We start from the raw sequence: 21,013 nt of genomic DNA, 5'->3' as shown, positions 1-21,013 counted from the left end.
CTGTGATTGCAGCAAGATAATTTTGCACATTGTATGTCATGAAATTAGAAATACAAATTTAGAGATAGACCCCCTTTTTAAAGACTTAAGTAAATTTTTCTTGCTGCATTAGCTGAATATAATATCTTAAAATAGTATTATATCAGGACTTGAAATGTGGTTTATGGCTTATATTATGTGTAATAAGATTATGCCAAGATCTGATGTTTTGCCGTCAAGATGCATTTATTTAAAGCCTTCCCAGTAAACTCACGACTTAACATCTTTGTTGCGGTGTGAGTTTAAGTGACTCTGGTTCTTCTTTTCTGCAGGTTCAATACAGCGAGACAAAAAGCAGCAAGAAGAAGAAGATCTTATAGAGGCAGGACAGTGTGGAAAACAGGACACGATGCTGCTGTTTACGAGTTTAATTCCCCCAAAACTGCAAAGGAACTGCAAAGCATCTGCTGGAGTGTTGCACTCATGCAGCTAAAGACGTTGAAACCAAAGAAGTCCAGGCTCACTGCACATTTTTACAAAGGATTTTAACCATGTGTCTGTCTGTGCATTTCTGGGAACATTTGTAACATTTTGTCCAAAGATTTTAAGTGTTTGTACAGTTTGTTCTTTACAGTCAAAAGCTGCTGTTTTATTTTTCTGCACTGCTAAAACTAAAATCTAAGGATGTGTATTTGTCTTGTTTGTTGAAAAATATTATCTTGCTCTATTATTATTATTACATATTATATATTATATTATATTATATTATATAGTGCATTGACAAACCTTGATATTACATACATGTTAAGACACCCAACAAGTAAATTTTGCTTGCACCTCTCAAAGAAGAGGTCGGAATGTGGGCTTGTCAGGTAAATATATTTATTGTAATGAGAGATTTGGCTACAAATTAAGCAAATACACTTCCTTAGACTTGAGTCTTTGCAGTGTGGCTTGAGTTTTGTCCCACTGAAAACAGCTGATATGTCAGCTAAAGTTGCATAACTGAATGTATTTTCAGTGACACTTGTATATTTTTTACAATTTCTATTAATGAATGTGAAGATTTTTTTTTAACCATAAATTGGATTTTCTACATTCTAAAAACAACCTAAAGATTAAAATTAATAGTTTCTTTTAAGAGATTAAGACATTTTCTAAGCACATTTATATGTTTCAAGATTCAATTACCATAATAAAAGTGAGGTAAGGTTTGCCTTTTCAGAGCTCTGATATATTGCATGACCATATTCATCATTATATAAAAAAAGTACAAGTGTTATGCATCGTAAAACTTTGTTTCCTTATTTCTTGAAATATGTATGAGTTATGTGCAAGCAGAGTTGACTATTTCTTCACAGATCTGATTTTACAAGAGGATTAATACAAGTGCCTGCATTTCTCATATTGTTTTACGATTTAATTCATCCAGGATTCACTGTGCCCATTGTTATGTTTTATTCTTTGCCTGTGAGCAGTAAGGGACCAGATCTGCACACACATAACTTTATTTATTAATGCTAACCACTTATGAAGACTTTATTTCTCATATCCAACAGCAATAAATGCACTCCACTCGATATTCTTCTGTGTCTCGGCTCTTTGAATTCCCCTACACGCCGTATTCTTCCTCCTTTCCGTTGCTGCAGGATTGTGGGCGTCTAACGGCCCTTTTTTCAGAGCCCCCCTCTCTTCATTAGGCTTTCATGAAGCGAGGCGAGGCTGTGTGAGACCTCGCTGGCACCCAGGCTCCCCGCTGTGCTGTTGGCCCTTGGGCGTCGCCACTAGCAGGAGGACCTCGGCGACCTCCTCTCAGCTGCTGTGACGAGACGCCTGCAGCCAGCATCCTATCAAGCACAGCAGCCAGACAGACCTGCAGCAGCTCGCAGGCTGAACAGCGCTCAAGAGCAGGAGGAGGTTTATAAAGCAGCCACAAGCAACAACAAGAGCAGCACCAATTTAGGGATTGGAGAATGGGAGTAGTTAAGATGTTGGCGTTCACAGTAATACCCCGGGATTTCTGCCTTTTAAGTCAGAGCGCGTGGGCCCTCAGTCTGCTGCCTCTGAAATGAGGAAAATTAGAGGAAAACGGCTCTGAAATAAAATCACAACCCTTTAATATCTGTTACAGATGCAAAAGAAATATTTTAATACTGTAGGGTTTGATTATAGATAAAGAATGTTATAATTATTTTGGGAAATTGTCTATTAACGCTGGGGTTGATGAAAAATACATCAAATATCACCTGACGTCTCTTCAATTCCCATTGCACATACAGTGAATATAATACCCAACATAATGCTTACAGATTGAAATAATGTGTTGAATTTGTTAAATTGTCTCAAGGACTGAGGATGAGGAGTGTATGGCAGACGAGGGCCTGTGTATCTCCTTATCTAGTCACAATGTTGACTTAGGTATTCAATATTAATAACTCGCTGTCAAGGGCGCTGGAAGGACATCTCAATTTGACACTTACAGGCTCAGCATGAATATGTATAGGCAGCAGGACGCGTCAGAATTACCAAGTAAAATCACAGTTCACACATGGGGACTAATGTGAGGTGGCACACGCATCCTGATGAGCCGCAAATACAGCGGCTGATCAGTCTCTAAAGACTTGTTAAAACTCAAAAAACTGGACCTGAGAGCGTGCAGCTGTGTGCGTGTGCACACAGAGAGACTTTATATAAAGCTCTGCAGAGGCTGTGAATGTCCACTATCATCAATTTACTGTCTTTTTAAACACTGAATTAACTTCTTGATGTTGACTGTTTGCACACAGGATGGAGAGGGTGTACCACAATGACAATGCCTATAGAAAGTATTCACCCCCCTTTATGTTTTACCCTTTTACTGATTTGATCAAAAAATCAATATAATTTGGCTTTTTTGACCAAAAGATCTCTTTAATAGCAAAGTGAAAACAGATTATTACAGAGTAATGTCAGTTAAATAAAATATGAAATGTGAAATAAGTGACTGCATCAATATTCACTCCCTTCAACTCAGTATTTTGGCTGCAATCACAGCACTAAGTCTGTGTGGATAGGTTCCAATCAGGCTTGCACATTTGGATACTGCAATTTTACTCCATTTGTCTTTGCAGAACTGCTCAAGCTTAGTCAGGTTGCACAGGGATAAGCATGACTTTTCAAGTCCATCTACCAATTCTCTTTTGGACTGGGGTCTGGGCTTTGACTAGATCACTGCCGTGGTTCTCCTGTAGACTAAGACTGTCCAACAGGATTTTCCTACATTTTACCCTCTACCTTTAAAAGCCTTCCCAGGTTGGCTGCTGAGAAGCATCCCTACAGCATGATGCTGCCACCACCATGCTTCACAGTGGTGTGTTTCTGGTGATGTGCATAGCATCTTGTCTGATTTCCAAAAGCACCATTTTGGTCTCATTAGACCAAAGCACTTTCTTCCACTTGACCATGGAGTCTCCTACATGTCTTTTGGTGAACACTAATCGAGATTTAATCTGCATTTTCTTCAACAGTGTCTTTCTCTTTGCCACTCTCCCATAAAGCTTTGACTGGTGAAGAACCTGAGCAACAGTTGTTGTATGCAGAGTCACTCCCATCTCAGCTGCTGAAGCTTGTAACTCCTTCAGAGTAGTCATATGTGTCTTGGTGGCCTCTCCCACTTGTCTCCTTGCACGATCAGTCTGTTTTTGAGGACGGCCTGATCTAGGCAGATTTACACGTGCCAAATTCTCCATTCCTTGATGATGGATTTAACTGAACTCTGGGGGATGTGCAGTGACTTGGATTTCTTTTGTATCAATCCCCTGACTTATTCTTTTCAATAACCTTTTCTCTGAGCTGCCTGGAGTGTTCTTTTGTCTTCATGGGGTAATGGTAGACAGGCATACTGATAAACCAGTGACCAGACCTTCCAAATACAGGTGTCTTTAATACAATCACCTGAGACACATTTACTGCAGGTGATTCCCATTTCACTGATTGAGCGTTTTTTTGTCCAAAAAGCCAAATTATGTGGCCCATTATTGATTTATAAAATCATTAAGAGTAAAACATCCAAAGTGGTGAATACTTTTTATAGGTGCTGTACCCGTCCCAATATAAAACATCAAACACTTCCCAAGCTGCATGAATGTGTTTCCACAGTGACAGATGTGTTTGCTCTGAGCGTCACTTTGTCTCTATTCCTGCAACACTTCACCTTCAAACTATTCCTGCTCTTTGAAACTGAATGGGCATTGAATCCTTAACATGAATTTTATATTAATTTTCAGGACAAAAGCCTGTAACATGTAGCATAAAGGCTCAATTATAGTTAACCTTCATGCTGAAAGCTGATTGGTTCCGATCACAACACTTTTCAGGTCCTGCAGAGCAGTCAAGTCAGTATCATATCCACTCATTCTTTCAGAAACATCTTTCTGTTTCCAAACATCCCCACTCATCATAAGTGATGTGTAATTATCATCAAGTTGTTCTGATTATGAGAATAATCATCCTCTCCTATCACTGCTGTTAACCTCTCATCTGCAGCTATTAAATGGATAATGTGTTTGATAAAATAAGATTTTTTTTCAGACGGCTGGTTTGGAATAAAAACGAACATTTCTCCCGCTTACAGAAAAGTATGGTGGCCCACAAGTGTATGACTTATTACAGCCCAAAGAGCTGACATCGGTAGAAAAAACATGCTGCAAATTCAGGAACGTGCAAAAGACGAAAACAAAAAGAGTTTCAACGATGGAAAGGCACGCTTGCATTCTTTATTTCTCACTTATTTGAAATGGACATACAGTAGCTGGTCAACCATGTACAGGTCTCAGATACACAGCTCTAAGTCTTTATAGGGAAAATGCTTATTTGCATCAGAAGTTTAAGCTTTAACATGCTGTATAGACTGTGGGCTACAGGAAGTCCAGAGACCACATTAATAAATATGGTTAGTTGTAGTTGTTTATATGAAACTCTGGTTAGGCACTGATAAATGCATTTCAGTCAAGAGAGACTTAATAAAAGTTTAACAATACAATTTTTGAAATGTATGAAATTGTGTAGTGTCGCTGATAAATAGACTCTATCGTGATACCCTTGGAACTTGAAGGTGGGCCAACAGCAGGGGTAAGAAACCCTCATGGAGTCATGACAATGATGTGGATGGAGTAGGATAAGATGATGAAGATCAGACCTACACACAGATGAGATGTAATGGAGGTGGCTGGGGTGGAGGAGGGTTGCAGCTGTCTCACTGATACAACCGACTGACTGCGGAAGAGAACTGAGTTTAAGCGGGATGATTGGATCCTGATAGGTCGTGGGATTGGCTATGTGAGTGAGCAGATGCCCATACCAGCTGAACAAAATTTAAATAGTAAGTAAAATTTACTTTAATTAGCAATAAATATTCTTTACTGTACAAATCAAACAGCTTAAAGTGGCTTAAATTCTGTGTTTAGGCCATTAAATGAAGCATTACTATTTGCGTTTGAGTTAGTAATGACTAATGTTAGGTACATTCTTATGACAGCTCTTTTTTTTTTTTTTTTTGTGTTAAATTATAATTAATCATAACAGTCTAATAAAGGACATCCTACAGTTTGTATCAGTGTGGTCTCACTCACTCTCTCTTTCAATTATAAACTGTTCAAAGAGTGAGAGGATTTGCTGTGCTTTGCTTTTGCAGTTGTTCTGTTTAGTTGTTTGTGTGACATCATTTATGTATCTGCAGGGCATCTGATTTTAATGCAGGTGCTTGTCCCTTCAGAATTATTTTTATATCAGCAGCATGTTTCCAAAAATGCTACTGTTTTTTATTTTTTACATATATTTTGAATGTGCAGTATAGCTGTCAGCTTGTTTTTCCTGATGTGAATCAATCGGGCTGTTGCAGGTTGTTTGCACTCCACCTACTTTTTACTAGAGCAAGAGAAAAATTCATTCTCCCTCCAATCCTGTCAGTGGAAAAGCCCATTCTATGAACACACTATCTGTTTAATTGTTGCAAATGAGAGGTTAACAGCAGCGATAGGAGAGGATGATTATTTTGATAATCAGAACAACTTGATGATAATTACACATCACTCCTGATGAGTGTGGATGTTTACAAAATAAATGGGAATTATTTCCCAAAATATCTATTTTTACTTCACTTCAAAGTAATCGGCTGCAACAGTGTACACTTATCTGTGCTTAAATATCCCATCCAAGCTTTAATTTTGGAAAACATTTGTCTTTTTACAGTTTGTTTACCCTCCTTCAACATTCAGAGCTTTTAATAACGAGCCTGACTGTGACCATGTGCACCACTTCCATGACCCCACTGCTCCCCACAGCGTTAACAATCCTTCAGGGAGTTTGGGTGCAGGTAAATCACAGGCGCAGTATGTTGGAGCTGGGCCGCTGCCCAGAGGCGGTGGGGCGACTGTGTTGTCCCTGAGCCGGCCAACATCAAAGCCTCGATCCCGCAGAGCCCGAGGCTACGAGCAGCCGACAGCTCTGACTGACAGGGGGGACACACAATGACTCTGAACAGAGGGAGACCAACACAGACACCACAAGTTTGGCTTTTGTTTCAGCGTTTCTTTAGATCTGCAGACTTTTTTGAAGGAAAAATAAAAAGAAGTTTGTTATTCTATCTCTGAGGATAATGTTGGCAAAAAATATGTATTTGAATTCAATAACTTTACTTTTAAATTCACCCACACTGTGTGTCAGTACTTTTATATCTCCCTGTCTGTGTCAGATTTTCCCACTAGGGGTACTGATGAAGTCTCCCCCTGTTAAATGAGACCTTGAAAGTTCCTGATATGTCATTGGTGGTCCTTGTTAAAAGACACGGATATGGTACCAGAGTGGAGTGAGGCTGGAGTCAGTAAGACCCACCACACAGAGATGGTCCAGGAGATGGGCTTTAAGTACTGTGTTCCTAGTGTCGAGACAATCCAGCAAAACAGACATCCTGAGCTTCTTAGCTGGTACCAAAGTCCTGTTTTCAGATGAAAGGACAGTTTTGCATTTCATTTGGAAATCAAGGTCCCAGAGTCTGAAGGGAGATCGGAATTCAGGTGCTTGTAGTCCAGCGCCATGGTCAGTGGTGTTATGAATCCAAATTAGCTCTGATAGCAGCCTTCGGCTTGTCTTTTTTGTTGAGTCTGGTGTTTCTCATCTTCCTCCAGACATTTCCCCAGAGATTCTCTATGGGGTTCAGGTCAGGCCAGTTGGCTGGTCAATCAAACACAGTAATACCAGGTCAGCAAACCAGTTCCTGGTACTTTTGGCTTCACTGTGGGCTGGTGACAAGTCCTGCTGGATAAAAAATCAGTGTCTCCATAAAGCTTCTAGGCAAATGAAAGCCTGAAGGTCTCTAAAATCTCCTGGTAGATGGCTGACAGCATTCACTCTGGACTTGATGAAGCACAATGGACCAACAGTAGCTGATGACATGGAACCTCAGACCATCATTGACTGTGGAAACTGAACATACTGGACTTCAAGCACGTTGAAGTCACACATTAATTTACAAATGAAATACACTGATTACTTTTATCTGAAAACAGGACTTTGGACCACTGAGTAAGGGTCCAGTTCTGCTTCCTTAGATCAGGTGAGACGCCTACGATGTCAGCGAATCAAGAGTGGTTTGACTCTTGGAACACCATACTTGTAGTCCATTTCCTGGACCCGTCTGTGTGGTGGCTCTTGATCCACTGACTCCAGCCTAAGTCCACTCCTTGTTAAGCTCCCCTAAATTCTTGAATCTGCTTTTTTTGGGCAATCCTCTGGCTCATCTCTGTTTCTTTGTTACCTTTTCTTATCACACTCTTCCCTTCTAGTCAACTTTCCATGAACATGCTTAGATACAGCGTCTGAGAACAGCCTTCCCTTCCAGCAATGACCCTCTGTGGCTTACCCTCCTTATGAAGGGTGTCATTGATTGTCTCTTGGACAGTTGTCAAGTCTACAGTCTTCCCATGATTCCTGTTGAGTGTACTGTACCAGAGTGAGAGAAATAACTGACAAGAAATTGTACTTTTTCAAAATTTTCTAATAGTTTGAGATGGTGGATTTTGGTGGAGATGGTGGAAGCTGTGAGCTTTAATCAAGATTAAAACAAAAAAAGCAGTGGAACATTTCATTTCGAATGAGATGGATCTGGAATTTATAGAGGTTTAACTTTTTGACATAAATAGCAGGAAAAAAGAAAACCTTTTGTATATCTGAAGTTTTTGAGATGCACCTGGTGCACTGAAGTATACTAATGGACGTATGTGATTTGGAACACTACAGGTGTTTCCAATTTTGTCTCAAAAAGCAGCTGTTATTGTTGAGTAACCCAGAGGGGCAAAATAAATAAGAAAAATGGAATCTGTGAGGAACGACAAATTAAAACAATGTACTGTGCAAAAGAGTAAATAATAACTTTTAACCTGACCTTCCTGTGATTTATTTATTTATCCTATTTTTGTTTATGTGGCAGGTTTTGAACAGTAGGGGGCGACATAGGCACCAGAGACTGGTGGTGGATTGTACAAGGATGAGAGAGAGGCGAACAGAAGGAGAATAATCCCTATGAATGAGTTTACGGTTGAAATATTTTGTATAAATGTTGTAGTTGTCAGCTACATAGCTGTTAAGAAACTGTGGACCAAACACCCTGAAGAAGACGTCAGCCTGTCAGCCTGTCAGCCTGACGTTTGTTTACAGAAAAGAATTGTCTATGCTAGTGCGTGTTTAGCTGTTAGCTTGATAAATGGCGTTAACCTTTTAACATACAGCCTCGCTTGCTTGGTGGAACTTTGTACAGCGGGATTTAACGGTCAATGTCACGCTACTGCCTCAACAACGGGAGCAGAGACACGGACGCTGCTTGCTGTTAGCCTCAACGTTTTCCTGAGGCCTGTACAACGAGGCTGGATTAACACACCCAGGATATCTCTCTGCTAGCTGGATTGACTTATAAAGACATTCACAATCCAGATCAGCTGTATGATGAAGCTGGTTAAAAACTCAGTAACTGTGCCCAGGGTTTTCCAAGCTGGATCAGTGCGCGCTCACATAAAAGGGGTGGTGTTTGCAGCATCTGACCAATCGCAGACATGGAGAAACCCTGCAGAGAAGCGTATTTCTCAATGGAGGAACAGACAATCATTCTTGAAAAATATGAGGAATTTAAAGCAATCATCCAGGTTAGAAACAACACTGTTGCCGCAGCAAAAGCCAGGAAGGAATGCTGGTCGAAACTTTCAGACCCTGTTAACACGTAAATTCATCAGATTATACAATATTAATTCATCGGACAATATAAACGGACAGCACTCTGATCACTCAGTTTCACTTTATTATTATTGTTATTATTATTATTAACCCCATTATTTCAGATGCAACCCTAGTGGAGCAAAAAGGACTTGGGAACAAGTGAAGATCAAATATAAAAACATACATCAAAGCGACAAGTGACAAGGCTTTATTTCTCCACACTGTCTCTGATGTATGGATGAAATCACCGGAATTTATCTATCATCCATCCCTAAATATTCTTTCTCTACTAAGCGCTCTTCTCATGATCCGTGCACCAACGTCTACAGGATCTTCTAAGAATGGGCAGGCCATTTTCCAAGAGAACTGATCAGTGAGTATAAAAGCACTGCCTCGGTCAGGAGGCGGTGCTTTTATACTCACTGATCTCGTATCCAGAACATAACCTGCTCTGCAGCACGTTAGCCGTTCAGGATAAGTTACCGTGGTGATTTATCCCTGTAAGAAGTGAACCAGTGTCGTCGTACAGAAAATCCAGGTTTAATCCTGAAGTTATCTCAATAAGAGAAAATCCAGCTTCCTTGTAAAGGCCTCTGACCCTCCTGTGATTTATTTTTTTATTTATCCTATTTTTGTTTATGTGGCAGGTTATGACCAGTAGTTATTCTACTTTCAAGCTAATTTATTTCACCTACAACTGACCTAATTATTGATATCAAGTATTTATTAACCCTTTGAATGTCAGTTTTTTTGTCATGATGCCAACGTGTTTTTCAATGAACATAAACAGAAAAATTAATTACTCTCAATAAACTACATGTAAAGTAAATTGTTTTGTGTTGAATCATCACAGCCTGGAATATGTCAGTTATTAGTAACAACATTGTTTTTTTCTACATTATCATTTTTTACATGTTTACCATGTTTTTATACCATATATGGACAAAATGACACCATCTGGTGGAGAGTAGTAAAAATGATCAGTTTCAGGGCAAAAGCCTAGATAAACAAGAAGGGGGTCCTAGAGCTACGATCCTGAATCTGCGGTCCTGAAACTGCTGCCTGCAGGTCTGCAGATACATACTATTGAGACTGACAGCCAGATTTAATAAGATACATATACTCTGCTTTACTGAAATGAGATCAAAGATTGCAGTTTGAATTGGTTTCAATGGCACATTTTTTGCACTTAACAGCTGAAGTGTAACTCTTGCTTGTAAACAGTATATTTTAGACTTACTGTAGGAGCTAAGCTGGAAATAACAAGATCAAATAAAAAAGGCACAATCTTGCCAAAATGTATGCCATATACATGAACACGGCCAAAATGATCAAAAATGAAGAATGAAAGGCCTGTAAAATTTATGGAGCCTCCCATAATAACAGCACTTAGTTTCATATAAGCACCGTTATCACTGAGATAGTCCATTAGCAACGTTAGCACATTAGCTGCTACCATAAATTATCCACTAACAACAGCCAAATACCATCCTCCACTGAAAATACCAACAGATCATCAGTGTTCCCCAACTACACACCACCTTAAAACTCAGCATTACAAATAAAAATTGAGTCTTACCGCCAATTTTCCAATATTAGTCCTCATAAACGATCAATTCCACTCCAACCACAGCCAAAACAGTCAAATTCAACCACTGTGATTTATTTGGATTAATCCTGAAGAAAGACAAAAGCTATCCACTCCTTTCTGAAGGCATGATTCTGTGTTGAGTAAAGTTCCACTTTATCTGAGAACGGCTTGTAGGTAGATTTACCCACTTCTTGAAATCCACTAGAACTCTCTGCTAAATACAGTACGTTTGTCTGTAGTCTTGCCCAAGCCCTTTTCCTTCTAATGTCACCCCATTGGTTGCAATGATTGATTGCATCCCTCCATGTAGTCTGTCATGTCTGTTAGTCAAGTCACAGCACAAATTCATGGCTCTGTGATTGCCTAGTCTGATATAGTGACAGTCATAATGGACAAAAAAATCCTGCTGTCTGCTTTGGCTTTAGCGTGTATGGCTTGAATTTCCCTCAGGATTAATAAAGTATCTATCAGAATTTATGTGTTTATATGTTAATGTGTATGGTGAAAGGGGCTTGAAATCATTTTTATCTCTGAAATGATGGGGTCTGGCTGAAAAGGTTTAGCAACCAGGACTGAAGTGTCTTCTGTCTCAAGGCAACCCAGTCCAACAGCCAGACTCACTGATGTGTTTTAAAGAGTTTTAAGAAAAAACACAGAGGAAAGAACTATGAGGCTTTATTAAATACACAGATAAAGCTTGTTGGTGGGATCAATTCACTGTTGGTTTTTGGCCTTTTGTTGGATTAGCTGGCAGACAAAGAGCAGTGCTAGACTAATCCTTTATATGGAGATGTTAGATAGTCAGGCTTTTATTTTGAGCATCAGGGACTTAGATCATGGAAGTTTTCTGATGTGTTTGAGCTGAGATGTTTTAATGCTTTAAGATTAATGAGTTCACACAGAAACAAGAGACAAAATTAATTGATATGTTCTTCAAGTTTATTCAGTCAACATTAGAGCTAAAACATTCATTGACTTTATCTCTTACTCTCCTGTCTGTTTATTCAAGAATACTTGTAAACTTCCTTCTTGTCCTAAATGAGAACTCTGAGACAGAATCATCATTACTGGCAGCTGTAGAGCAGGTTGATCCTCATGATGTCCCAGTAGGACATGCCCTGCCTCTGTCCGATCTGGACGTTGGGGTCTGGGATGGGGGTGATGGATTCCTTGCCGTACTGGATGGAGAAGGCTGTTCTTCCATAGTGCATGATGGAGGAGTAGTCGTAGGGAGTGTTCAGGTTGTTGGTGGACTGCCTGTAGAAGTTGTAGGCCATCTGTGGGTTGATGTTCTCCCAGTTGATCCTGACGTAGTAGTCGCGGTCGCTCCTGGTCTGTTCGTGCTGGAAGCCCAGAGCGTGGTTGATCTCGTGCTGGATGATGCCGTGGTAGAGGCAGCCCTGCCTGTTGAGAGAGAGCACCTGTCTGCCTCCCTCTCTGCCCAGAGAGGAGAAACATCCCGCTTTGTTCTCGATGCTGATGTAGTCGTACTCGTTCTGACGGGGGACGAAGCGGATGCAGGTCCTGCTGTGGTACACCTGCATGGCATACTCGATCTTCTTCCTCTCCCAGCTGTTGAACTGGCTGCTCACGGTGAAGGGGATCACCACCAGGCCGTTGGAGGATTTCCTCCACAGGCAGTTCTGAGACCAGCACATCATGGCGTTTCTGGTTCTGGGAGCCAGCAGGTCTCCTTCCAGCAGGATCTCATCTGTGCCATTGTTGGAGGTCAGGATCCTGGTGGTGATGTCCACGCTGTCTGGGACTTCTTCTCCCTCTGTGCTTCCTTCCTCCTGGAGAGGAAGAGCCTGAGAGAGGCCGAGCAGGAACAGCAGGAGCAGGCCGGCAGAGGGAGTCATCTTCAGGGTGGCTGTGGAGCTTCTGTGGAGAGACTCCTTGAAGCTTGATGTTTGACTCAGCTCAGTCCTCACTCTTTATACTCTCCTCTACAGGTGTGTCTGCAGGAGGATTATGGGTTGGGGTCCTCTTTGTTCATCCTGAATAAACCTGTGAGGGAGGACTCCACAGACAAACCTACTTTTCAAACATCTAATCCCTAAATGTTTCTTTTGTCCACTTTGTGTGCCCTTAAGCTGCGCAGAGCTGGTTTTATGTTTCTTTGCTTTACAAACTGATTTTTTTACCAACCTTTATCAATAAATACTATATGTTAAAATAAAAACCAAGTGACCCAAATAAATAATAATCTCTTCACTCTCTGATGACCTGAGTAATTGAAATCCCCGGTGGGCCTCTTATGACAAGCTGCTAAAGATGTAGCAGAAGCCGCGTGTCCCTCTGTGAGAATGATAGACGGCCTATTGAATCTCGTGCATATGTAGAGGATGCTAATAGGTTCCTGTGGGACGTGTTGCTGTGGCCGAGCTCGGGACGTCTCTCTAGACGAAGAAAAGAAGAATATTAAATAGTATGAAACAGTCAAAGCTATTGTATAGAGCCATCATAGATTCCTGTCCATCAGGGTAGCTCATAAGATAGCTTTTGTGTACTGATGCTTGCATGCTTGTTTATTATGCTTTTCTTTGAAAGAGTTTCTTTCAGTTTTATACATCTATAAAGGAATTTTGACACCTTGAACATCCTTGTGCTTTTTATGTGTTATTTGATTTAAAATCCAACCAGCAAACCCATGGTTTTCATTTCAGTTTATATCATTCAATCTTCATTCTTTAAAAAACACACAACAAGATGTCGTTATTTATTGATTTGAAAAAAAAAAAGATTTATCATGCGCTCATGTCTCACAAAGAAATGGACTCTGGATTTGTTCAATTTAATTATCACATATAAGCCTACTACACCTTCCTTGAATCCTGGCCTCGTATAAAGTGTAAAGATGAATTGTGAAAAGAATGTGTGTTTTCTCTCAAACACCCCCCACCCCCCACTCCCCTCAATCTCATCAGCCACCGTGATTAAGGTTTGGCATTGGGGATTGTGCTGTCTTTTTGGAGAGATATTTCAGCTGCATTTCTGACACTCTGAAAGGAGAGGAAGATAAAGGAGGCGTCGGGGAAAAAACTCCTTCCCGTTGTGTGAGTCCTAGAGAGGGCCTTGAACCCTGCCATTCACGCCTTTCTCTCCATCAGCTGAGTCTAATTGCCAGAGAGGACAGGAGACCCCAGGCCCGATCGTTCCTTATCCTCTTTAGCGCTTTCAGGCCAGTGAAAGGCGAGCTTCTGCTTTTGATCTTTTCTCTGATTCGCTTTTTCTTCTCTGTCATCCCTACCATCCTCTCCTCAGGAGTGACACCAGCTCCTTTCACTGCCTGCCCCCGTCTCCATCTGCCCAAAATAATGACCAAGGCCCGGGCTTTATTAAGCAGAGGTGGAGAAGGGAGGTCAGCCCCGCGAGAGGGAGAGGGAGGTCTGGATGGGGACTCCAAACTCGTCTAAGGAGGGGTGCCCCTTTTCCAAATCTACTCCGTAGCCTCTCGGATTCATCCCTTACAGTTTTCATGGCCTTGGCCTGCAGAAAGCCCATTCTTCAGCGGGCCACGGACGTGAAGGCTCGTCCTTTCCCAGAGACGCTGCTACAATAAGACCCCGGGCTGCTTGAGACAATGGCGCCTGTGTGATCTCGCAGCCAGACTCGGGATGAGACGATGCCTTGCTTGCCAGTCCCATGGGAGGGTGGACTCAGTGGTCATTGTTGACAGCTAATGGACAGCATCTTTCCACTGGCAGGCCCCCCTGCAGACTGTGTCACTTTAGGTTGCTTAATAACAACACTCAGGCCGGACCGACAGAGGAATTCTATCCAGAACAGCAGTTTGTTTGCAGATGAAAATCATTCCCCTCACAAATCTCAAAAGCTAACACTGGGGGGTGATTGGATGAATGCTGCTGGTGAGCAAAGACAGCATTCAGTGAGGAAATTCAATATAACTTATTAAAAGAGAAACTGGTCATATGTGTGAAAAGAGCAGAGTTAGAATCCCCTCATTCAGCCGACAATTAATTTACTGCATTTGTTTTTCTGGAGCCAGAGCTCAGAAAAGAGAAGGACATGGACTGAATGTAAGCTGTAGGAGGAAAAGAGTCCGCCTATTGGTTTACATTCAAATATTTAACACATTTAGAAGTTATAGTTCAGATTCTGTGTTGAAATGGAGTCACATTTGATGTTGGCAATGTCTTAAATGTGGATCATTGAAATATCAGTTGGATGGATAAAAACTCAAGGTCTTAATGTGTCTTAGAAAATCTTATTGTTGCTTTTTAGAGGTCTTCAAGTATTGATGGCATGTTGACTGATGCTTGCTGGATATCTTATCAAATCTACTATGAAAAGTTTGTGCAGGGCTCTCAAACTCAAAGTGTTTAAGAGCTGGTGTTGATCCTTGAAGGAGGGTCACTTCAGGTTTCAGTTATCTAAAGAAAGTGGATTATTTCTAAAAATGTTGTCCTTTGTTTTCAGCAGGGCTGGGCAATTAATCACAGATTAGGTTAAACCGCAACGTGGCCTGCTGCAATTTTCAAATCACAGAAGTTGCAATATTTCTTTTTCTTGAAATGTGTCAAAATACAAGTTTAATACATTTATTTTTGCTGCAGGAATTGTAAGCATATTATACAATCACTGAAGTATACATTTCTATAGAATGGTTCACAAAAATCCTAATTTTCAGTTTTCTGTATTTTTTTTATAAATCAAAAAGAGAATAAAAGAAAAATGATGATCCCTTCAATAAATTAATTGATATCAAATTTGCAATATGAGCAAAAATAATTACATAGATTTTTAATTGTTCTGCCCTAGTTCATTCTGTCTAATGTTGATGAAGCCTAGCGTTAGTTCACAGAAGTCTTACGCTCAGCCGCAATCAGCTGACGGCCAGCTGATACTAATTACTGCCTCCCAGCTCTTATAGCCAATCACAGCTCTTTCTCTCAACACAGCTGTGTATTAGAAATGATGTGTTTCTTACTAATGCCTGCTTGTATTAATGCTGATGCACCGTGCTGCTGCTGGCAAAGCTTCGACTACTACCTTTAACTCTTTACGCTACTTCAGCTGCTCATTTTTGCCCCTTTTTTTTTGACCTATTTGTGCCTCGTTTTGGCTGCATTTGTTGCAAAAATAAGGTTTCTGCTAGGGATGCATAGTATTATTGGCATGATATTAGTATCTGCAGTTATTGAATTATTGGTACTAGCTGATATGAAAATTTTAGCTGATATTTGGTTATATGAGCCTCTATCAATAAAAAAAAAAAAACCCTATAATGAATTTCCCTCCGGGGATAGCTAAAGTTATTGTATTGTATTATTTTATTGTATATTAGCTGTAAATATTGGCTGTATAAACAGATTAGTTTGTGCAGTTTCAGGCTCGACCCACAGACTTTTGTCAGCTGAGGTGTTTTTCTTTATTAATCATCATTCCTTACACTCTGAAGTACGTTTTAAAGACTATATAGATAAATATCTCAGAAGAGAATACCATAATTTTCCCGTACAGCATATTTCCAGTTTTAGATTGTTTTTTTCAATTCAACTTCATTCATAAACAAAAACTGGCAGTTACATTCATGAAATCACCACGCTGCAAACAAAACAGACACATTTCACATTTAACATTTCAATACAACAGGAAGAAAGATCAGAGGTCTAATCTTCTATTAGATTATAAATAGACCAGCTTGAGAAGAAGTTACACAAATGGTGGCTCATTTTAGCTACGTAAGCTTGAGCTAAAGCTAACATAGCTACGTTAGCTACATAATTAACATTACTACAACGCTTTGGCAACGCTAAATCCAACGTATCTGTGTGGATAATATATCTATGTAGCTTACATAGCTGCTTTGTGAACTTAGCTTTAGCTACATTATCTATGTAGCTCTGTTATTTATAGCTAAGTTTGCCTTATTAACATAAGCTTCAGCAATATAGCTAATGTAGCTACATGATCTATGTAGATTATGCATCTAACAGAGCTTCCTAAACTATGCTTACCATAACCCTAAATTGAAGTTTTATCCGATGTTATTTTGAAAGTTTTTGCGTGTATTCCCATTCTGAAATTTACGGTGTCTCAGACGAACAGTTGGTGAGAACGGCCATCAGCGATAAACCGTCTGCAGTCAGACTGTCTTGGGATGCGTCCCTACTGATAAGTCCATCTGTCTCAAAACTGTACGTCATCCATTTTAATTTTCAGTTAAGAAAGAGATGTTCAAGCAGAAAGCAGCCACACGATGACAAAAGCCAGACACATAGCCCTCAAAAACTCAAAAACATGTTCAGACATGTCACGTTTATTTTATGTCAAACAAGCCACTCTGAAAAATTGAATGATGTTTTTAACTATGTGAGGGGTAGTGTAAATGGGTATGTATGAACTTGGAAAATGTCAGGCAGAATTCTGTTAGAGTTTTGTTTGAGACCCCTATGTTACAGTAGCTTTACAGTATTTTTAATGAATGTTTTTGAGGATTTGCTTCTTCACATAAAAGTTCGTTGGCATGTTTTTGTGTACCCATTTACAAACCTTGAACAGAACGTACAGAGACTGCGAGAGTTCAGATTGAGGATGATATTGAGGTGACTCATAGAATATGTAAACATGCTTTTATACTTGTTACAATGGGGACTGAAGCCACTGAGAGCCCCATGAAATCCTAAAAACACGGACTCTACATGTTGCACAAATGGTTTAATTTATCTTTGTTTGGTGCAGAAAGACCTTGAAAATCCTCTAAATTTATTAAAAATGTATGCAGCAACCATTTGAAAAGTCATTGTCTCTGATGGAGGCACATTAATCCCTCAAAGAGGAATCACGATGTTCTGGAAACTAAATAATTTTATACTTTAAAAAATAAATACTCTAATGTACATTTTATTCAGCTTTTCATGTATTTCTGTGGACACTTTCAGTACATGAGTGCTCTTTAAAAAGTATTCAAGAATACAAACAGAGCCGTGGACTGTGAGTTTGTCCTTGGTTATTTTTCAGACTGATCATCACTGACGCTGAGGGGCCGAGAGCTGAAAAGGAATAATAAGTCTGAAGGCAAAATGTGTGCGCTATCATTTCATGGTGAGACTGAAGAAAACCTCATGTAACATTTCTCAGCTGTGAGCGGGTGACATAAATGTTTCTATCCTCTGCATGAAATCACAAATTATGGTCGATGATGTCCTTCATGTTTCTACACAGAGCAGAAAATCTGTCCAGTAAACAATATCACATCTGTTCATATATCTGTTTCACTTTGAAACTTTGGTGGTCTGAAAGTGAGACTCATTTTCACTCTGCTTATAAAACTCCCCAAACTACTTCACATCAGTCTGAAGACTCTCACAGCGTCATGTTTAATCCTTATACAACACAAATACTCTTGTTTATAATGAACTCTTATTTTCTGAATATAAAGAGGATTTAAAATTGTCTTAAAGATTATAGAACACTTGAATCTAACCAGCTGATCAACATGATCAGATTTCAAAGCAGTTTAAAAGTCAAACAGGCAGTTTACATGCAGATTTAGTGCAAATGCACAAAAATCTGATACAAACAGTTAAATAGTGCACAGCTAGAATGTAAAGTCCTGCTTTAGCTGATCCTTTGAACTAAATGCTAATGTAACACTCAGAGTGGCAACCATAATCTTGAGGTTCACAACATGTTTGCCATGTTCTCCGTCTCAATTTAGAAGAATGGCAACTTCTGCTACGACCACTTAGCATGATAATGACAATAAAATGAACAGTCTGTTGATCATGATATTTATTACATCATTTACTGAGTGTGGTATTGTTGAGAAATTCTGCTTTCAGCTGTCATGTCACTTTAAGTGTGACATCACCAGACTTTTTTAGTTTCATTTTGTTATATTAGTGAAATCTATTTGATTAAACCAAATAGAGCAGCACGACATGGCAGTGGCATGAAAGCAGTGTGCTGCTAGGCTAGTACGCTTGTTCCAAACCCCATGACAAATGTTTCTTGTTTAAAATAACACACAAGCCTGTGGCACGACCTCATTTAGTAACCAGAACTGACACTGCTAGTGTATAAGGTGATCTGTTTTCTTTCAATATTCACAGAACAGAAGGAGAACTTACAAAATATCTTTGTTTATACCAAAATGGCTAAATAATTTTCTTCTGTTTGCCAGAATATGAAACCCACTCAATATTAGATAATTGATTGTGACTGTCTCTACCATATTCAGGTCAGTGCATAATCAAATAAGGGCCTGTGCCCAGTAACAGCTTTTTTGCACACTTATGGTCTGCTTCAGATTCCTCTGAATGCTTAGCATTTGCTTTTATTCAGAATAATCTAACAACCATGTGAAGGAATCCTGCCCTGGAATAACCTGACATCCTCCTGATTTTGGTTGGTTAATGAGGGATAATTAACATTCATGACCACGGCTGTGTTGCAAAAGTTAAACTATTTTGGCCTCAGGTGTTCATTAGGCCTGAAAGTGTACACTTATACTTTGGCTCCAGTGTGTCTACTAACCTGCTGAAACCTTTGTTGTCCATCACTGAAAGCAGCTGTAGATCTTTGGTGATATATTCACTGATATACTTTGTGATCTGTTGAGCCCTCACCCTGTTTTGGTGAAGTGGGATCGTGAACGCTCCTCACATCTTTGCGAATCTTTATGAGATGATTTGCTGAGTAGCTACTTGTATCACTCGTATTCCCATTACGTAACTGTGTCACCTAAGTCTGGCAGTGTCTGTACGTTGTTTTTTGTTTTTCCATCACCTTTTCTCCTTTCTCATTTCTTGACACAGGGAAACCAAAATGCTTCCACATGTTAAATTGTAAAATCGCTGAAGCCTCCGCATTCTCAAAAACTTCAAGTCACTCAGGTCTGATTCTCCCTCACCATCCAATGTTTTTGCAGTGTAAGATCAAGCCAGTCTGTGGAGTGCAAAGGACGATGGGTACACAGACTGGCTGATGAGCACTGTAGGTCCCACAGCATGTAAAACAGTGATACTACTGGTTTTTGTTAGAAAATAAAGGGTTGGTGGATGAATTAATTTTTAGTTCCATTATTGTTGGCACAGACTCTTAAGCATTTACATGCAGATAAATCGTGATCACAATCAAAGCATCATTGTACTGAGTGAGCTTGGTGCCACATGGAAGTTTGTGCAAACACCAAGTTTGTTGTGTTTTGCAGCAGCCTGAGGCTTCTGTTTTGCCACTGCCAAAGGTCCAGATCAGTGGAGGGCTGCAGTGATAGTTGTTCTTCTGGAACTTTGTCCCATCCTCACACAGGATCTCTGGAGCTCAGTCAGTGTGACCATTAGGTTCTTGGTCACCCTCTTACTAAGGCCCTTCTCCCCTGACTGTTCATTTTTGCCAGGTGACCAGCTCTTGAAAGAGTCCTGGTTGTGCCAGTCTTGTTCCATTTGAGAATGACGGAGGCCACTGTGCTCTTGGGAACCTTCAGTGCAGCAGACATTTTTCTGTAGCCTTCCCTTTCAGGTTTTTATTTTTCATAAATGTGCAAAAAATTCTAAAACTCCTTTCTCAGCTTGCCATGATAGGGTACTGAGAGCAGATTAATGAGAATATCTATATACTGTATTTGACAGTAGCATCAGGCCTCAACATAAAAAATGAAAAAAGGGAAGGGGGTCTGCATACTTTCTGTATGAACGGTATGTTACACCCAGGCTAGAGGCATGTTAAGATGTTTAGATGTAGTTAATTTGAGATGTGATGCTCTCCCAAGAGGTAATGAACAAGTTCTGATGTAGATCTTTGGCTTTGTTGCCTGAAAAATGATGATTCAAATTATTTTTTTCACTCAGTATGATACCTAAATGGGAAAGGAGTTTATACTGGTGTCAGTCCAGGGCCTCCCAACTGTTGGATGGCGTACTGCCATCCAAAATTGCAATGCTACTTGAAGCTCCAAACATTTCAAGTTATGGTGCCATCCTTCAAGATTGTATTTCAGTAAAATAAATAATGAATGGTAGAAGATGATGGGACTGAAAGCATTGAGTGCAGACGTAAACACATCATAGCCATAGATGATATGCTGGCCAATTAAACCTGTGGATGCCTTTGAAATAGCTCCTGGAAATGTTTCTGTGAGTTGAGACAGATTCTTGCAGTCTTATCTAAATGACTGTGCTGTGCTCCAGGCAGTGAAGTATTTACTACATGTGCTGTCTGCCTGAGAGGAAAAAA

General features: G+C 40.0%; 2 protein-coding genes across 6 annotated transcripts in view; one reads left to right on the top strand and one right to left on the bottom strand.

Moving 5' to 3' along the window:
- Positions 1–1,559, top strand: part of LOC121507593 (multiple C2 and transmembrane domain-containing protein 2-like) — a 99,085-nt gene extending 97,526 nt beyond the window's left edge. For all 5 annotated transcript variants that reach the window (XM_041784022.1, XM_041784021.1, XM_041784024.1 and 2 more), the window contains one exon: positions 312–1,559. In XM_041784022.1, coding sequence (XP_041639956.1) covers positions 312–359 — 48 coding nt within the window. In that variant the 3' untranslated portion in view covers positions 360–1,559. The remainder of the gene's footprint in view (positions 1–311) is intronic.
- A 10,318-nt stretch (positions 1,560–11,877) lies between these two features.
- LOC121509906 (high choriolytic enzyme 1-like) lies at positions 11,878–12,672 on the bottom strand. The gene has a single exon (XM_041787696.1). The coding sequence runs from the start codon at positions 12,670–12,672 to the stop codon at positions 11,878–11,880; it is 795 nt and encodes a 264-aa protein (XP_041643630.1).
- Between the last annotated feature and the right edge of the window lie 8,341 nt (positions 12,673–21,013).

This window comes from Cheilinus undulatus, linkage group 1, assembly GCF_018320785.1.
Source record: "Cheilinus undulatus linkage group 1, ASM1832078v1, whole genome shotgun sequence".
In the NCBI taxonomy this organism is placed as follows: Eukaryota; Metazoa; Chordata; class Actinopteri; order Labriformes; family Labridae; genus Cheilinus; species Cheilinus undulatus.
The sequence above is the reverse complement of the archived record's forward strand: the minus strand, read 5'-3'. Positions and strand labels throughout refer to the sequence as shown.